The sequence below is a fragment of the Alosa sapidissima genome, chromosome 1, assembly GCF_018492685.1.
Source record: "Alosa sapidissima isolate fAloSap1 chromosome 1, fAloSap1.pri, whole genome shotgun sequence".
Taxonomy (NCBI): Eukaryota; Metazoa; Chordata; class Actinopteri; order Clupeiformes; family Clupeidae; genus Alosa; species Alosa sapidissima.
This window is the reverse complement of record NC_055957.1, coordinates 16,126,298-16,145,331: the sequence shown is the minus strand read 5'-3', so window position 1 is coordinate 16,145,331 and position 19,034 is coordinate 16,126,298. Positions and strand designations below refer to the sequence as shown.

The 19,034-nt window shown below is 41.1% G+C and overlaps 1 protein-coding gene and 1 long non-coding RNA gene across 4 annotated transcripts; one reads left to right on the top strand and one right to left on the bottom strand.

Moving 5' to 3' along the window:
* Positions 1-4,256: 4,256 nt before the first annotated feature.
* Positions 4,257-7,413, top strand: LOC121707362. Of its 3 annotated transcripts, none has more exons than XM_042089887.1 (6): positions 4,257-4,564; positions 5,051-5,395; positions 5,545-5,889; positions 6,042-6,153; positions 6,255-6,310; positions 7,286-7,413. In XM_042089887.1, exons 1-5 carry the CDS (start codon positions 4,522-4,524, stop codon positions 6,265-6,267), a joined length of 858 nt encoding a protein of 285 aa, XP_041945821.1. In that variant the 5' UTR covers positions 4,257-4,521; the 3' UTR covers positions 6,268-6,310; positions 7,286-7,413. The 3 variants fall into 3 exon arrangements, with proteins under 3 accessions (XP_041945821.1, XP_041945804.1, XP_041945813.1); XM_042089870.1 differs by having other exon boundaries at positions 6,042-6,161; XM_042089879.1 differs by having other exon boundaries at positions 4,258-4,564; positions 6,042-6,161; positions 6,260-6,310.
* A 5,223-nt stretch (positions 7,414-12,636) lies between these two features.
* Positions 12,637-13,751, bottom strand: LOC121707402. Its single transcript, XR_006031321.1, has 2 exons — positions 13,252-13,751; positions 12,637-12,930 (listed from the first exon to the last, which is right to left on the bottom strand). It is a non-coding gene; the product is annotated as an uncharacterized LOC121707402 (long non-coding RNA).
* Between the last annotated feature and the right edge of the window lie 5,283 nt (positions 13,752-19,034).

Here is a 19,034-nt window from a genome sequence, read left to right as displayed (position 1 = left end):
GATTCTCTCCATTTGAAAATGAATATATATGCCAAAAACTTACAACAAATATATTTGCTGTGTATATGAAAACTAACATGGCTATAACCCCAGCTGTCTGCAAGCAGGCACTGACCAATTGTCAACGTGCTTCAGTGACTGAACTCAACGTGCTTCAGTGAAGTGGCAGTGACTGACATTTGTGGGTAAAGATGCAATGTCACTTAATTTCACTTTGTCCGTTTAACCAGAAGGGGTGCTACGGTCAAAGTATCCCTCTCTTCCAAAGAGTAGTTACATATAATAAAGATTTTTTTTTCTATTCATATACACTCAAATGTTCCTGGATGAAATACACACTTCTGTACAGAAAGCTGTTTGTTTCAACAAACAGCAGAGAAGCTCCTTGGTTATCTCTGTGTATTGTAGGCTATACTCCATTTCCTGTTCTTAATGTGTCTCAGAGCTGCAGGGTTTGGTCTCTTACGTGAGTAAAGGGAAATGGCACAGGATGTGGTCTAGACCAGTGGTTTTCAAAGTGGGGACCGTGGATCCCTGGGGGGCCGCAGCAAGTTGGAAGGAAAAATAAATAAATAAATAGCTTTTAGTAAACCATCATTGAAAATACCATTATAAAAATGTTGTCGCATATCTGAACATTATATTTTCCATGATAATCTTTCTGATTGGATTGTTTCAAACACCTTCATCATCACGTAAACTGTCAGTGTAGTCCTGGTAAAGTCCATGACATCCGCGAATGCTCCTGCTATTTAGCTAGCTGGCTAGCTCTGCTTAAATGGACATCTTTTGAGAGCCAAAGGGAGAGATATTTTTCACGTTTTGGAGGAGTAGGCTACATTAAGCCAAATGGACTTGACTGGCGTTGTTGTGTGGGGAGTGTGTTCAGACGGGGTATGCCCCCGAACCTGGGTGGCTTGTGCCTCTGTGCAGCTCTAGCTGATGCCCCCAGGACAGTGTCCCCGTTTTAAGTTCACAAAGATAAAAACATGACATGTTTTTGAGGTATTTACGATTCTCAACTGAAAATGTCCCCAGATTTTGTCTCAGAAATCTGGTCACCTTAGCCAAAGGGAGAGATATTTTTCAAGTTTTGGAGGAGTACATTGAGGGAAATGAACTTGACTGGTGTGGTTGTGCGGGAGTGTGTTCAGACAGGGCCGCGGCTATGACTGGGACTAACAGTGCAGTGACAGCTATCATCAAGCAGAAAGCCCTGAATGCAATTTTCACACACTATATACTGTAATCCATCACAAAGTGCTTGTGGCTAAACGGATATAGGATGAGCTTAATTTATTTTTACATTTGCCATAGTGCCGATGGGTTTAATAAGACATCTTGCAAAAGGGGGGCCTTGGCCAGTGATATTTGGGGGGCCTTGCCATGGAAAATTTTGTATTTGACATTCATTGTCTTTATATACTGTAGTGTTCTTTATTTTCTGGAAATCAAGATTGGTATTAGTGACTGATATTCATCTGTTTCCTGATATTTTGCTGCATGCTCGCTCTATACAGGCAGTGCCCCGGAAACAGTATGTGGTGAGTTTGCAGAGAACTGAAGTTAAATATAAGTGGTTGGTAGACCACAGTGTTAGAAATCAGAAAATGGTGTGAAAACCAATCATCTCCACACACATTTAAATCCATCTTTAAAGTGGTTTGTCATTTCTAGGCAGGGGCGCCTTAATACCACCCGAGGCCCCTGGGCTATATGTTTTTTAAGCCCCCCCAACCGCAAATATTAATTATGATTAAATGATACCCGACCCGCGATCTGACCCGACACATAGCGTGCGCTTTTGGTTAATAACATGCAGTGTAGCCTATGTAAAACCTTTACATAAACAGGAACAGAAAGCCCTCGATTCACGTCATCCTATCCATGACATCGCTTATCAAAAAGGCTAGCCTTACAACACTGGCTGTAGGCTAAGTTAAAAGATGGGTAGGCTATATGGACGTTTAAAGCTTTTCAAAAGTGCATGTGTTTGTCGTGTCGGGGGGTTCCCCAAGAGTTTTTTTTTTTAAATTCTGTCTACTTAACACACCAGTTTAACGCAGTTTGGGAGGGACTGAAATACTTTTAGCCTACAGAACAAGCTGGCTCATGTGACGTGAACACTTATGCATTATCACTACACTACATGGAGACATATCTCACGTTAACGTTGGAGAAAACATAACATAGCCTAGACTATTATATGTGCGAATGGGTTAGCACAAACTTAGCTGTTGGTGAACGGAGATGCAGATCACCAATTCATTTCTTTGCGCCACAGCCCATGTTCTGCGTTCACTCCAATGACACAAGTGAAATACATGTTTTTAAAGCCGTTTCATTTCCAGGCTATTTGCTACGATATTTACCTGCTATATGCCTTCTGTTTTCATGGACAGTTACATGAATCCACGTCATTCGTTTACCGTTGCTTCAATCCTACCCACGTTATCTCCAGAGTTTGTATGATAAGTTTGTCAGTCAGTTTCAGCCTCTCCTCTAGCTCCTCACACCCGTTGGGATTTATTACGTTTTGTTAAATTTTGTTACACTTTAGAATTGGAGAAGACAAAGGGGGCCTCTGCATGGATGTAATTGTAGAGCAGTACGATGTGCTTAATTATTTAGGCTAGCTCCAGAGTAGGCTAATGACGCCGCGAATACGGACACGCCGTTTATTATTATTGATTATCATTATTATTATTAGGAGGCCCCTCATTGGTCGAGGCCCCTGGGCTGAAGCCCAGGTAAGCCCCTGCATTAAGGCGCCAGTGTTTCTAGGTATTCACTAATCACAGAATCAAGTCAGTGTAAAGCTAAATAAGTCATCCCAAGCTTTTTCTGAAACATTTCATGCACTGCCAGCAAAGAGGATGCGAGAGTAGTGTAGCAAACTTGGAGCACATGACTCAGTTCCAACTCTAACATAAAAGTATAGTCTTTTGAAACCAAGGCGTACTTCAAATACTAACTTATTGAGATTTTTCTCCAAGTGAGATAATGTGGACCATAAGCTTGCAACACCTTCAAACAGGGGTAGATAATTTGATGAAGGCATTAAATGCAGGCCATTGACATGGAACACATCAGAACACTTTACAAAAGAATATTTGACTTCTCCTCCATCTGATCATTATAAAAGGAGGATATTCTTCCAGTTTGTCTGTAACCTCTCCAGGTCCCTTCTCTCCGTTTCTTGCTGTGTGTCTCTGTGTACGTATTTGCGTGTCTGTAGGTGTAAGTGGATGTGTGTGTTCAGCACTAAACAAAATGTGAGTCTCATGAATAGTCACAATGACACAGTAGTGATTCAAAACCCACATACAGAGGTGCTTTTTGCCCTTTGGGTTGATCTCCCTCAATCATGCAGCATATTACACACACACACAGGAAACATCACATCCTAAGAGGTCTGAGAGATTCTGTAAACAGGATGTTCTCCTGAAGAAAAAACAGTAGCCTACATTGCAGTTCAGTAACAACAACATACATAATCGTATCTTATTTACACTCTTTTGATAGATTTTGTGGTTTAACTCTGATTTGTGCCCAGAAGTCTAGAAACAGCAAGCACAGCAACATTTGGTGACATCTGTTGGCTTCTGGCTAAACTAGGCCAGTATGCGTTGATGCTATGCACAAGTAGGGCAAAAATCTGCATGCATACAAGAGGTGGAAAATTAGTCTGGTTGTGACTATGTTGTTTATGAAAGTCTGTTTGCAGATAACAGAACCCACAACTGAAGCATATGCAAATACATTGTACGTCTGGAATGTGCCTTTTCAGTGTGTTTGGGGAGATGTGCGTTTGGGGGGGGGGCCTCCCCAAGGGAGTTCCCCTCCCATCTGGTTTGGTGCCTTTTTCCTTAACTGGGCACAAAATATTAGAGTATATAATATAGAGTAGAGAACTCGAATGATTATCTACTCTATCGAACGATGATCTACTCTAAAGCTTGGTGGAACCTTGCCTGTGGTTAGGAAATTAGATATTTTGGAGAAAAGAGTGCTGACACGGTCCTGACACAGACATGACTCAGAACACATAAGTCAGAAGTTGGAATTTGGAAACCACCAAAACTCCCAACTCTCCAAACAGAAAAAGAGGGATATCATTATCAAAGAAGACGTTTCACAAAAAAGTGTTAATTGTTGGAATAAGTGTTAATTAAATGACGACATGTAATTAAGCAAGTATGGGTTTAGAATGAACAAACATCCAATCTTTCAATTGTAGCCTATTCTGTATAAACTGAAAAAATCTGAGAACGTAAGCCTAATGCACAAAAATATGCATTACGTTTAATACATTTCCATGAATTTTGTTACTGACACCACAATCTACTCCTGTAAAACATCTTGTTTATTTTAAATCCATTGCATTCTTCATTTACATTGTAAAACAACTGGTAAACAACTGGCTTGGAGGCGGAGAAAGATAGAAGGGGAGGAACAAAATCACCTTGGCTTTTAGCCTATGTTCAAGTAACGACAACGGCTATAGACAATGATTTCGCAATGATGTGCACAGTGAGACTGCTCGTTCTTTTAATTTATTATGGTAAGGAATCCTATCCTCTATTCATGCGGGTTTGTATTTTTCGTATAGCGTAATTGAAATGGTTCCGACATATCGTTCACTTTACTGACGTTGGAGAGGCAGAGATCTGAGACGGCCTTAATACGCCTAAATTAAATAACGTTTCATTTATGGTGGCCTATTGTTGAAGTAGCCTAGCTATAGCTGCACGGCACGCACCGTCACAAAAGCCACTACAAAGTAGACTACACAATGACGAGATTAATATCTTAAACGTTGACACTTTCAAATGAGTAGAGTCTATAATCTGTTAGCAAGCATGAGATCAAATGTCAATTGTATTGTTAAACATAGGCTATGCAAACACTCACAGTGAGGACTAGAAGTTGAACCAGTCACAAACAAGTTTTGAAAGAAAACACTTTGTCAGAAAACGCAGTGACTCAACGTTCAGCATGTTGCAGCATGCACCAAAAGTGACTTGCATTATTCAATTTATATCCACAGGTCCAATAGCTTCCTTAGAGAGTGAAAAAGGGAGATTAACAGCACAAGTTGGACAGGCTGTTCTCCTTCAGCCTGAAATCCCGAATCTGAAGACTAATGATCAGTTTCTGTGGAGGTTTCATTCAAATAGCAGACCTGTAAAGTCAATTATCGTTCAGAGTCAGGTGTTGAAAGATGAAGTTCATACAGAATATAAAGGGAGATTCAAAGACAGCCTGCTGCTGGACAGAAACACTGGATCTCTCACCATCAGAAACATCACCACCAGCCAGTCTGGACTATACCACCTTCAAATAATGGGTGATGAAAATGTCTCAGATTGGTATTTTAACTGTTCTGTGTATGGTGAGTGACTTTTATTAATCATCACAGTTAGAGTTGTGCAATACATATCATTATAAGCAGCCAGTTGTATTGCTATTAATATCATCTCCACTGAAATAGTAGTGTTTGTATTTTCATGAATAATTGTGTTTGTGTATTTACCTGACAAGCTCCTGTCTCAACACCTAACATCACCAGTAGAAGAAATTCTCACCCCAACACAAGGATTACCACTGGCCCTATGGGCCGTTCTCTGTCAGGGTCGGAGTCCCAGTCCAGCTCCAGCTGTCAGGTGTTGTGTTCTGTGAAGAATGACAGAGAGGTGTCCCTGTCCTGGTTCAGAGGGGATGCGATTCTCAACCAAACAAGCAGCCCTGATGCCAACATCACCCTGTCCCTCCTTCTGGATATAGATAACCAGGAGGACAACGTCACTTACAGATGTGTGTCTGCTAATCCTGTCAGCAATTACACCACTCAGCTCAACATCCATGCAGTTTGTAAGAATCAAAAAGGTTTGTCAACAGTATCTGAATTTTCTGAATATATCATACAAAGGTAATTTTAAAAGAAATACAGTTTATTTTATTGCAATTTAACAGTTTGGGAATACAAGCACATTGTAAAACATGGAAGTATGCATTATAGTATTTCTTTTGTCTTTCAGATCTTTCAGTCCGCAAACTGTATCTTTTCGTACCATTCAGCCTTTGTGTTACAATTGTAATTGTGGCCTTAGCAATATATTTGAAGAAGAAAAAAGAAGATAGTAATAGAAGGTGTGCAGGTGGGCATGGAGGCATGACTGCTTCTTCTTTATACATTGATTTTGTGGAGAGAAGGACTATTCACCAACAAATCAAACTGAAATGTTTTTCAGATCAGACAGTTGAAGAGCCACACTATGCTGATTTGAAACACCGTGGACATACAAAGGTACAAAATCAAGTTACTTTTACATTGTTTTTTTTTTTTTGTTGTTGATTGCATAAAGTTAGGGTTACTATACGTTCTGTTTTTCCCGGGATTGTTCTCTTTTTTTAATGTCTGTCCCGGAAAATTGATAATCTTTCCCGGGACACCAAATGTCCCGTTTTTTGGTGCAAAGGCACTTCTATTTTTTTTTAAGTATTCCCCAGTTTCACTTTCAATAAAACCTACGTTCTGCTCCTGCAATCCTACTATTTTTCTTAAAGGTGCCACATGTAATGTCCGCCAAAAAATCAATTCATACTCCACATTCCATAAAAGATGGGGGCAGTATACCTCCAGAAAGTGAGTTGGTCTACCCTAGAGTAACAACCGAGACACGTTTATTGCAGTTTGGCTGGTGGTTATGTTGCCCGCATACCGCCTCCCATGGCCAAAACTGTTATTATGACACCTGTCGGGCTGTGGCTAGTAATTTAGCATGCTAATTCAGGTTGATATCTCTGCAGCAATATACCTTGTCATTTTTTAAATTACATCATCGCCCTAATTTCTTCTCATTCTTTTGATGCATTCTTTTTGGATATTTTTGCCTCAATTCTTACACAAGGCACCATTAAGTTATCTTGATTGTATCCTGCCGTCGAAGGCAGGCATGCGCTTTGATTGGTTGTAATGCAGACCTGCGAAACGAAAGTTTACCTTAACCATCAGCATCACCTAGCAACTACCAACCGCGCGCAGCAAGCATGTCCAAGAGAGTGGGGGGGGGGGGGTCGGCAATGAATGTCTCGGATTTTCACAAATCAAATGTGGCAACCCTACATAAAGTACATGATTTTTTTTCTCTTTGTATCTCTGTATTGCTTGACATAACATTATGGCAGTAACGTCAGAATCTAGTTTTGATATAACATTTTCAATCCCCCAAAGCTTCTAAGTTTAATTATGAAACATTATAGTTTTCCTTTTCTGTTATAGGATGTCAGGATACAGGAGACAGAACAAACCTTTGAAACAATATATGCAGGTGTTGTGACATGAGATTAATGTATTGTACATACTGTATGTTTTGTTATCTCTGAAATATCAATAAATTATTCACTTTCCGTGTTGTTTTGAACATAATCATCTCATATTTGTAAGCGTCAGTCAGTTTTTTGGTGTTTAAAAGTTTGGTTTCAGACTGATTGCAAATCACACCGATGTGGCAAGTCAGTGGTGTGGTCATTCAGTATGTGGCATTTGAGGCTCTTAATCGTTTTGGTGCCAAAACTGAGCACTGTGAAGCAACACGTAATTTTTGTACTTACCTTCACTCTCTCCATATAATAAGCTTTATGACATGTTTTTTTGTTTAGCCTTTTCACTGTGACCACTGCTGTAGTGTTACTTTTGTTGAAGGTACTTCATAGATAGTTTTATGATTGTTCTACTTCCTCTCAACATACCATGACATACCTGACATGATCCAGCTTGTCCTAGTAGCTTGTGTTGTGGAAAGTCTTACTGCAACAGGTTTCAACCACTTTTGTGGTATGTATCTGAAGGTGACTATTTTTTTGTATCGTCATCAAATCAATTTTGATGGTGTAGGTAAGGACAGATGAACACATGGGGCCCTCATTTAAAGATGACATAGAATGGAAAACTGTTATTACCTTGGCTTGGTTGAATAAGGAGAATTCGGTGTATGGCAACAAGCTACCAAGAACCACAAACACGGTTGTCTCCACCATATGCAAATCTCAGACTTTGAAATGACCACAATAAAACGGGCGAATCTGTGATGATACAAGGATACAAGGAAGGATACAAGGAAGTTTATTGTCACATGCATATAGTTACTGGAAGTAAGAAATGCAGTGAAATTATGTCTGGTGTCAGCCTATTTGTGCATTAATGGGGGGGGTAAAAAGTGCAGTAGAAGAGGGGTTTAGTAGATTAAGTGGCAAGGGCTGCATAAAAAAAGGTGGGGGAGGATTGGGATTGGGTGGGGGGCACCAACAAGGAGCACCCAAGAGCAAGATGACACTGTGATGCAAATACAGACTCTGGCGCAGACCAACTCTCTGACCACCACCTAGTCCACATATTACGTTACCCCTTCAAGTTGGAGATTCAGGTAGCCTATTGTGAACAGTCTTTGACTAAAAGGGGTGCATGAGGGGGCACTAGATATCTGCAAAAATGGGCCATTTAATTCCCCAGCCTAATTATAGGGTTATAAATGGGCTTGTAAAATAGAATCTGAGCATGTCTTGGACAGATCAACGTTGAACACTTTCTATGTTCAGAGAACAAGGTAGGCCTAAAATACTCCATTTATCCACTGTCATCTTTAAATGCTGTGCAAAGTCAGTCAATGAGCAAAGTGTATCGTGCGTGAACTACAGCCATCATGTGACATGTGAGAGCTTTAAGCTGATCCACTGATGCTTGTGCCCAGGTTCTACCTCTTGGTGTTAAAAATTAGCCTAGATTATTAAATCAGCTTTTGTTAGACTTTGCCCATTATTTAAATGTGGGGCCCACCAGCTGCATTATTGGTGTTTAGCTTGCTATTTTGAGACTGAGACTTCTTGTTAACTCTGCCTATTTACTGTACGCTGGGCCATTTTACCACCTCGAACGTGCATTTTCTTTCTGTGAACCGCTGTGTCGTCCATTGTATTTCATCAATACATTTTCACAGCTAAAGTAAAGTGTCTGTAAATTTAATAACAACTTGGAGAGGGTTTACACTCCACATCTTTATTCAGCATACACTGTTACACCTTTCAAACTGGGGCTACCACCTGGTGATGTCATATATCAGTCCCTAGTTGAACTTGACAGTGCCACAACTCTACAAAGTTGAACCTTTTGATGTAAGAACATCCCCCTCCCCTCCCCCTTAAACAACAACAACAACAAAAAAAACAATACTTTGCCTCCACATTAAGATTCTCTCACACCTGGCAAAGCTTTATAGAATATGTTACTGCAGCAGATGTACCCCTTCATTGTTGCTTAAAGGAGCGGTTTGTAGGATTGTTACCGAATGTTCTGTAGGCCAAAATCAAAACACTGGTGAATGTTCTCAAGACTACCTAGACACAATGCTCTGGGTTGCCAGATGTAATGAAGACTTACTGTAGCTAACGTTAGTTCCCAAACCATGACCCAGCTACACATTACGGAAACGGTCAAGGTTGCAGTATGGAGAACTGGACCGAGGCACACTTAAACTTGAGAACAGGAATCTTTAATACGAATGCACACTACAACCATGAAACAACATCAATGACCGACAGGGGACTGAGGGGAGACAGAGGGTTTAAATACACAGGGGTTAACTGGGCACAGGTGAACAAGGAAGAAGACACAGGTGGAAACCATAATTAAAAATTAACAAGGATCAGGTGAGGGGCGGAGACACATGGCAAACAAACAAAAGAGAACATGGCACAAGACACAGGAAGTAAACAAAGCAAACAGGAAGACAAGAGGAGCAGACATGGAAAAACATTAGACGGGGAGAACAAGACAAGACAAGACAGAACAGGAACTGATCCTGACAGAAACAGTGAAAACAAAAAATACCTCTCTAACCAATGTAACATATTTAGCTGAAGTTAGCTATGCAGATGAAGTTTAGCCTAGGGCCTACCTGTCAAGGAGAAATATTGCCAGCTCTGTGTCAGACTTGATTTTCTTCATTTGACGAAGACGTTGCCATCTCAGGAAGGCTCCTCCGATGTCCACTTAATTGGTTTCTTGTTTTATATTGTTTTATGTTATGTTTATGTTTTATGTTTCTCCAAAACAATATTTTGGAGATTTTGGTGGCGATTATGCCATCTCCTCTGACTGCCTCGTAGTCTCGTAGGCTACTCGTTCATGAGTTGGCCTTTGCTAATCTGGCAACCCAAATAAGAGAATGCACCAGCCCATTTATTATTAATACGCTATTCTAGAATTAAATTGTTCAAAACATAAACTAAAATTCCAAGAGATTCCGCCCCGTAACTCATATTTTTTACGGGTTTTACGGGTTATAGTAATGTTTTTAAATAAGCCATTACTTCAATTCATCGTGTTTCCTTACTCTCTGACGACATACTGTATGTTGATAATTTTTGGAATGGTTACAATTTATTTTCCATGTATTTCCTACATACTGGTCCTTTAAACACCATTTTAGTCGGTTTAAGGAACTTGATATGCCACTCCCAGGTCACATGTTCTTACATGCAAACACACCAGCTGGAAACAGCCGATGGCATTCATGTCCCTATTCAGTTGACTCACCATGAGCAAACACCAATATGGCAATGGCAACATCCAAAGAGAGGTTATAGCAGGGGCTGGCACTGCTTAGTACTCTGGCAATAAAAAGATAGAAACCTGAAACCTTCTATAAAACGCTACTCTGTTGTAGGCGAGCTCCATGGTCATTATCTCTGGTGCCCTCTTCTGGGTTGCTACTGCACTGTGTAATTTTTGAAAACCAAAAAGGGGGTGGAACTCATAGCCAGTGGAACAATGAAGACAAGACAAAAACAAATGGCTTTGCTGAAAGGACTACAATCGATTGTGATTTTGTGATCTCACATTGTGAGACTGTTCATTCTTTTAATTTATTATGGTAAGCAATGTTATAATATATAAAATCTTATTTTATGTATTATGTTTTTCTTTATAACTAAAATGGAATCTTAATTTTACTGACAAATTAAAAGCAGATTTTAGAGACAAGACAACATTTAGCCTACTTTGAGGTAGCCTATCATGAAGCATCCTAAAGCATGCGCTATCATAATAACCTTTATAAACTGTGTGTAGCCTACTGAATAAATACTTAGTAGGGTTTTGTTGAAACTTTCTAATGAGCAGAGGATACACAACTTGCCCTGGTTCAGAGGGGATGCAATTATTAATCAAACAAGCAGTCCTGATGCCAACATCACCCTAACCGTCCCTCTGGATATAGATGACCAGGAGGACACTGTCACCTACAGATGTGTGTCTGCTAATCCTACCAGCAATTACACCACTCAACTTGACATCCCTGCAGTTTGTTCTTATAAGAATCAAAAAGGTTTGTCAACAGTGTCTGATGAACTGTCTGAATAAATCATGCGAAGGTTTTTTCTGTAACATGTTAATGATGCTTTGACTGATTTGTATGTACTGCTAAACTGAAAGGTTCAGATAACGTATGAAGTGCAATAGACTGGAAGTTTTCATGTCATTTAACACAGCTTGGCAATACAAGCACATTGTAAAATGCAGGAGTTTGCATTTAATTGAAAAGAACTCGTGATGTACCGGTAAGTATATTTCGTCTTTCAGATATTTCAATGCCCATTCTGCGGTATCTTTTAGTAGAATTCAGCCTTTGTGTTACAAATGCAATTGTGGCAGTAACCATATATTTGAAGAGGGGAAAATAAGATAATAATAGAAGGTGTCCAGGTGGGCATTGAGGCATGACTGCTTCTTCTTTGATTCTGTGAAGTGCATGACCATTCACCAACAAAGCAAACTGAAATGTTTTTCAGATCAGATGAATTATTGTTTCCCAGAGACAGAACAGACCTGTGAAATGATAAGCAGGTGTTGTGACACGAGATTAATGTATTGTACAAGTATTTTTAATAACATGTTTGTGTGTGTTTTCTTATCTCTGAAATATTAATAGACTATTTTTGATAGTCGCTAGTGCAGTTGTGACCGTTTTTTTAAAGTGAGGTTTTTAACCGATGGAGAAGAATATTTCGCTGTCTTATACCAGCCTGTTCTGGTCGAGCAGGCGCTGCAGGTGCAGGCCCATCAACAGGAGGACATTTTTGACTCGCCAGAACGAGATGGAGTTCTTACCTCAACATACCTCTGTTAATGACAATGCCTCGCTCACCTAAAATATCCCAAATCTTCTCAGAAGGCCTATGGAGTAGCCCGCTGTTGGATGCAGGAACTGAGGTGCAGCGAAGTTAAAGGATATAAACAGATTCTGCGTTGTTTGCATTAATCTTCTAAGTTGTATGTGAGATCCAGGGCTGATAAACTTGAACGTTACTTATTGGCAAAATTTTGGTGCCCTACACATAGGGTAATGCACATAGTGGGAGTGGCGCCACACTTTACATTACATCCTACCTGCAGTCTTTCATCATCCATATAGACAATTTATGTTGTATCCCTTTACACGCTATTTCCTTTTCCCCGTTTCTTTTCTATTTTGAGCCTCTTTTTTTCTATCTTGCGTCCAGACTGGCGGAAACAGAGTGGAAGACTTATAGCCTACCACCAAGTCATGAGGAATAAAACACTTCAGTGATTCCAGCTGAATTCAACATTTTTATTTAGCAACACACAGGTTTATACAAAGCAGACTTAGACATCTCTAGGGAGAACGGCTGCAGAGATTGGAGGAAGCGACACCACATTCAAACTGTAAAACCTAGAAAACGTACATGGCAATGACCAAGTAGCCACAGAACAGATATTGGCCAGAGTTCCCTTTCATTGCTGCCCAAGAGATTGCAATAGCACACGTTGAGTGACACTTCACAGAAAAAGGAGCTGCTCTATCACCAGAACAGGAGGCACTGCTGATGGCCTCTGAAACCCCGGTGTACCTGTTTTGACAGAGTAATTCCTTTCAGATAGGCCCCGAAACTAAGTGTGACTCGTCATAAGAATGAAAAGCAGCCAAGGTAATTGGCTGATTGGCAAATTGTGGGGACAGCTGTTAAGATGCAGGAAGGCCACAAGCGCTACTTCATCTAAGGCGTTACTAAACTAAAAGCCTTCCGCAATGCAACATCAAACAGACATTCAAGGAACCTAACTGCTACCTACACGTCCTATGTGTGATGCAGAACTTGGTAGTAGGTCCTAACCATGTGTGAATGTGTGTGTGTATCAGCTTGGCAGGAGCCTCAGAGTGGTCAACATACCTGTGGCGTGCTGGCACTCTGCACGGTAGGCCTACTCTTCTTTACGTTGGGACAGCGCAAGCGTCCTTGTAGAGAAATGCATAATGTCCCAATGCCACAGGCTACACAAAGGCGGATACAAACACAAGGGGAGAAACTCAGCCATGCTCCTCCAGCAGGCCTCAAATCAATGAACCTGTCTGTCAATCACAATAATCTAAAAACCAATGAAATTTTCCAATTTTCCTCAAGCTCCTCCTTTTCTTCCACAAACAAACGGCGGCTCTGGTGGTGTGTGTACAGAGCCTAGACATTCTCTGGTAGATATCAGTCGCAGGTGGGCAATAATTAGCTATAAGCTAACAATCTACAGCAGAATAAGTTAAGCAAAGGATTAATGGAAGCTGAAGTGGGCGTTTTCCTGCTGATCTGTGCTAGAAAATGAACTGTTAACACTGAAAATAAATCATGAGGTAAAAAGACTTGGACCTGGTATAAACAGCTAGTTCACGTATGATGAGGTTGCGTAGGCTCGAGAAGGCTGGTTATAAACTTGCTGTGAAGTTACAGTAACTTGTGTTGGTGTGTAAAATACCATGGCTGGCATGCTAATAATTTCTTGAACCTAAAATATGACCGCCGCTCAGACCTGCACATTCACAATGCAAAATTAAATCACGCCTGTCAATTTGTCTCCATCTCCTACTCCATCCCCTTGCAACTTTTGTGTATGTAAATGGTGTGTGCATATTTTGTGTTTGTTTTTGTGTATACTGTATGTGTGCTTCTGTGTGTGTGTTCGCTTGTGATGGGGGTAATGGTGTGTGTGTGTGTCTGTTTATCTGTGTATGTGTGTTTATCTGTGTGTGTGTGCCTGCTTGCCTGCATGTGTGTGTGTATGTATGTGGGCATGTTTATGTGTGTGTGTGTTTGCGTGCGTGTGAGTGTGTTCATGCCTGTGCATGTGGATGGCTGTGTGTGCGTGCATGTGTACTGTGTGTATGCGTGCATGAGCGCATGCGTGTGTGTTTATGTGTGTGTGCGTGTGTGTTGCTGATATGGCCCCCCATGAACAGAATTCCATGAAACTTTGCATGCATTCAGAGGGTGTCATGGTGATCCTACAGGTCACATTTCATGCAGTTCTGAGCATGTCAGCCAAAGATACCTGCGATTACTGAGCCGTTTTGCTTTTTTTTTAGCAGTTTTGCTTTTTCATTTTTAACTATGTGGCGCTATACCGTAAATGAGTGGTTATGGGATGGGTTGAGATGGCCTGCTATGCTAGCGGCATAATGAATGATGATGAACTAGGAGCACCATCTTGTTTAGAGTCATATGCACTAGATTGCGGGAGACGTGTGTTGCTTAGGCGGCTGTCTTAGCTGCAAGCGCTGCGGGAAACACTGGAAGGGTCGTGTCATGATTCTTCCTTCTCACACCAGAACACAAGTTTGTGGATGAGTGTCGCAATTTTGGTTTTGAAACACATATTGTTACAGCCCTAATGAGCATGCTCCTGCAGCAGCCCAATGTGTTAAAGGGGTGGATCTGGTGTGCTGGTGTGCCATAGGAACTTAGTTCACGTTGTAGGCTACGCCATTAATTAAAGCAACACCAAATAACTTTTCCTCTGTCGCACGCACTATTTGTTTATCCAGCACTGGCTTTGGAAATAACAATGTCCACAGACAAGGTAGAATATGTTGCATGATTTTATGAAAGTACGATGTATTGCGACATCAGATGCAACTACAGATCCGCTACCCGATCTGGCAAACTTACATAGTGCAGTTATAGCCGATAGAGGGGCGCGAAGCGAATGCAGAAGTGCCGTTCACCCTGTTACAAGTTGATGAACCACTGAAACAATTTTGGAAACATTATTTTAAGGTAGAAAAAACTCTTTGGTGTTGCTTTAACACTAAGGGAGTCCGATTCAGAACTTGCTAGCTGGTAGAGGCAAACGTAACTCTAAGAGCAAATGTTACTACTGTCCCCGAATAAGGGAATCCTGAAAACTAATAGGTACTCGCTAGTAATTGTAGATGTTTACAAGATGAAGCCTTGTAGCTTACTTAGCAGTGGAGGTCCTGATTCCAAATGAGTGATGAACAAGATGCTCTCAAGCTATATTTAGCTGTTTTCAGACATGACGAGTAATTAGGTCCTGAACTTAAACGGAGTAAGGGTTCAAACATGATCCTCAAATCCAGATCGTTGAAACGAAAAGAAGGTCTGAAAACATGTTTTTTATTTTCCCTTTAAAAAGGGCAACACTGTTCTGTTGGTCCCCAAGATGCACTCGCAGATCCATCAATCTGACTACATTTTCAAGGTAAGCTACGCTACGACGCTCACCGGAAATTGCGTGCGCTGTATACAACAACCATTCACCACCAAGACAGAGCATTGAAAAGTTAAAAGAATGACAAATGACCACGTTAGTCTACTACGCTATTGGGTATGAACAAAGGTGGCTTTGTTTTTAATATCACGATCGTCTGCCCAGCACTGACTCCTAATTTTTCAGCTTGCTTAACTTGATCCTCCATCAAGGCCAAAAGAGGGGACACCACAACAACAATGGGGTTAGCTTCTTTAGCTAGCTTCTTTAGCTCCTTTGCGATTAGCGGAGCCAACTGAAAAATCGAACTTTTCCCAAACCCCGTAGGGAGTAGGGCCACGACATCTTTGCCCAAAATAAAATGTGTTAAATGCTCCTTTTGTTCGGCTTCAATTCCTGAATATTTGGAAGCGTAGCCAGCACGGACTGAATTGCTTTATTAACTTCCGCCATTGCCACCTCCTCGAGGACTACAATTCAAACACAGCGCAGAATCTCGACGTCGTCTCTCACAACTCCCGCCTCCTGCTCGCTGATTGGCTCGGGGTCGAATTGTTCGTTGCGAGCGAGGCCAATGGCCGGAATCCCAGACAGAGTCATGGAGGGAGATTAAAATTGAGCGGAATTACGTAGGAAGGCAAGGCCAGGCTAGGATTTACCCGGACCGGGTCCAGAAAGTTGCATATTCGGTTTTTCCACGGAGAAGCGATAGGGGGAGACGAAGCACCCACCAAACGACCCAAAAAGTGTTGTAGAACCATAAAAACGACTCTCAACCTGCATAATTATGACCGCCGCTAGCGAAGCGGTCATATAGGGATTGTCAAAGTTTTTTTTTTTTTTCACTCATTTGTGATTTGAACCCCCCCCCCCGGTAAAAAATGAAAATGCAATATTATTCTGCTTTAATCGCCCCTATCTTCAGTTAAGATGTTCAGAACTGCACCAAATTTTATGTGTATGATTGACCTGGCATTCTCTGGGGGTATGCCACGTTTCGTAGAATTTCATCCATGGGGGGGGGGGGGGGGGTCTAAAAAAAATTAGGTTATGTGTACATTTAGTGACTGTACACTCATTGGCCTGTAGATGGCGGTGCACACATATACACATGCACACACACACAGGCACCCACATACTATCGGTATTAGAACGGCCGATACATAATTACAAATTCAGTAGGATTAAAAGAAAGCCAAATATTCATCATCATCATCATGGCTGCATTTCCAGTATTGGCGATAAGTAGTCGTTTGTCCACTGGATGGCGCATCGTTGCAGTGAGACGTAATTTTGTTGGAAGTTAAAAGTAGGTTGGAAAAACAATGGACGCTTCCTACAGGACTGTAGTTTACCGCAGAGAACGTCTAATAAGGATAGGACGATGTTCACATGAAATGTAATTCCCATTTCTTCTTGAAGCCGAAATAAATCTGAGGATGTTTATCGGACATGCTTGGTTTTTACTGCAGGTACGTTAATCTTATAATATCAATAAGGACCTAGGTAATGTTACCGTTAGCGTTGGTTGAGTGATGGAGGCCAATTTGATTGATTGCATTTGTAGAAAACTATAAATGCGGTTATACCAAGCAAATTGATAGCAGCACTGTAATTGTATCTTTCAACTGTCATTTGTTGCACGTGCTACAAAAATCATTCTGTGCAATGGAAGATTTACCAACGTTACACCGGTCTGATACAGTTTTGCCTATACATGCGTGAGACTGAGACACCTGTTTATTTTGTTTTAAGTGCATGCAGGGTGTGAGAGGGGAATCGATGTGCTTTGATTCCAGCTTGGTAGTTGTAGTCTGTGAAATTAAAAAGCACGTGTGTGTGAAGTATCCAAACAATGACACCTTCATTTCATTATGGCTGCTTTAGCAACACACCTTAAGCTACTGTGTAGTGGGTCCCATTTAGAAGTGGCTACCTCCTTCGCGCTTTCCTTGACTCATGGAGCTGCGTGAATTTTATCACAACTTTTCGCCACGATATGGCAGTTTAAGTCCGCTTGATACTGTAAGGCGTAAGCCATTGGTTTCCAAAGGAGATTTTATTTGTGTCGCCAGCATAGCCTAGTAGGCTACTTTCTGTGCAGCCGCACACACAGACTCAGGCATGCCAAACAAGCATACACAAAAGTTTCAAGAGTAAAAATATGGAGACAAATTGAAGTGTGATTTATTTTCGCGGAACGGATGTAGAGGACTGAGCGGCGGTCATATTTTGTACCGCTATGCGGTACATCTAGTTAAGGTCATTTTTGCAAAAATTGTTGAATAGTGCTTCTTTAATAGGAAGTGCCAAGGCTTTCCGTAGAGGGGCTCTGGTAGAGCAAAACTGATTTTGTCGTCACCGCGAGAGTTTAAAAGGTGTGATCATTCCATATTGTAGCCTATAATAAGTAGCCTAGACATACTGTATTCATTCATGTCTCGAGAACTATTTAGCTTCATTATCAGGGTCAATAAGTGGGAATAGATAGTCTACTCCATGTTCATATGATATTTTTAGGCTTTGGTTTAAGTTCATATTCTCTGCAATTTGTGTGTAATAATGGTCTGTTTATTCTAGCCTAAGAAGTGCTTCTAGTAATTGACGACCTCTTAAAAGTGATGTGTGGGTGAGTTGGGCATCTCATCTCGTATCTGTCTCTCCTTGATTCCTCCATCGTCCTTACATTCCTTCCTCATTTCCTTCACAAAATGAATTAGAAGGATGGGTTAGGACAAGAGGAAGGATGGAAGAAAGGGCAGATGGACAAATAGATAATTAGGCTTGTTCAAGATCAACTGCGTCTGACTTTGTCTGGCTTTCTACGTAAACGTGATCTTCAGAGGCTAGCCGGGAGGAGCTACAACAGAGGGCAGCTCATCCCGGACAGGCAGGCTACAGTCTGCCTGACGTGACTCGCGGGAGACATCGCGGAATTTTGATTGCAATAAATACAGCATAACTTTCATTCTTACTAATTAAAATGAGCATGATGACTGACAAAATAAATTCTTATGATGTAGTTTAAATAAACCACTGCTGTCATACAGTTAACAGGCCTGCATTGTAGCACATAAATTCAATATCAAGTGTTTTCCCTATATGTGTGTATTTATTTAGCCAACAGCAGAAAATAACAGAATATCCATTTCAGTAGGCTAGCCTACCATTGTTGCAGAAATCACATATAAGAAGGTATCCCTTCGATTTCAGTTCATTTTTGCATATTCCAACATAAGGAAGCAGCATGAGACACCCGTCAAAATCGTCATGAGGAGATTCCTCCCAAATGGCCCTAACACATCTTTGAACTGACGTCATGGGGGGGGTTCCAGTTCATGACCGTGAAAGGCAACTGCAAGATCTGTCTGCAGGCTAAGACTCCGCGATATTTTAAGATCATGTGACATGGCGACACGGTGGTAAGTCCCTCCCTGGCTGACAGAAGTCGGACAGG

Bases quoted from the DNA above. Each gene is read 5' to 3' on its own strand.
- LOC121707362 (XM_042089870.1), top strand. From the start codon at position 4,522: ATGATGTGCACAGTGAGACTGCTCGTTCTTTTAATTTATTATG. The intron at 4,565-5,050 runs GTAAGGAATCCT...TTATATCCACAG, and splicing joins CGTTCTTTTAATTTATTATG to GTCCAATAGCTTCCTTAGAG. The intron at 6,311-7,285 runs GTACAAAATCAA...TTTCTGTTATAG, and splicing joins AACACCGTGGACATACAAAG to GATGTCAGGATACAGGAGAC.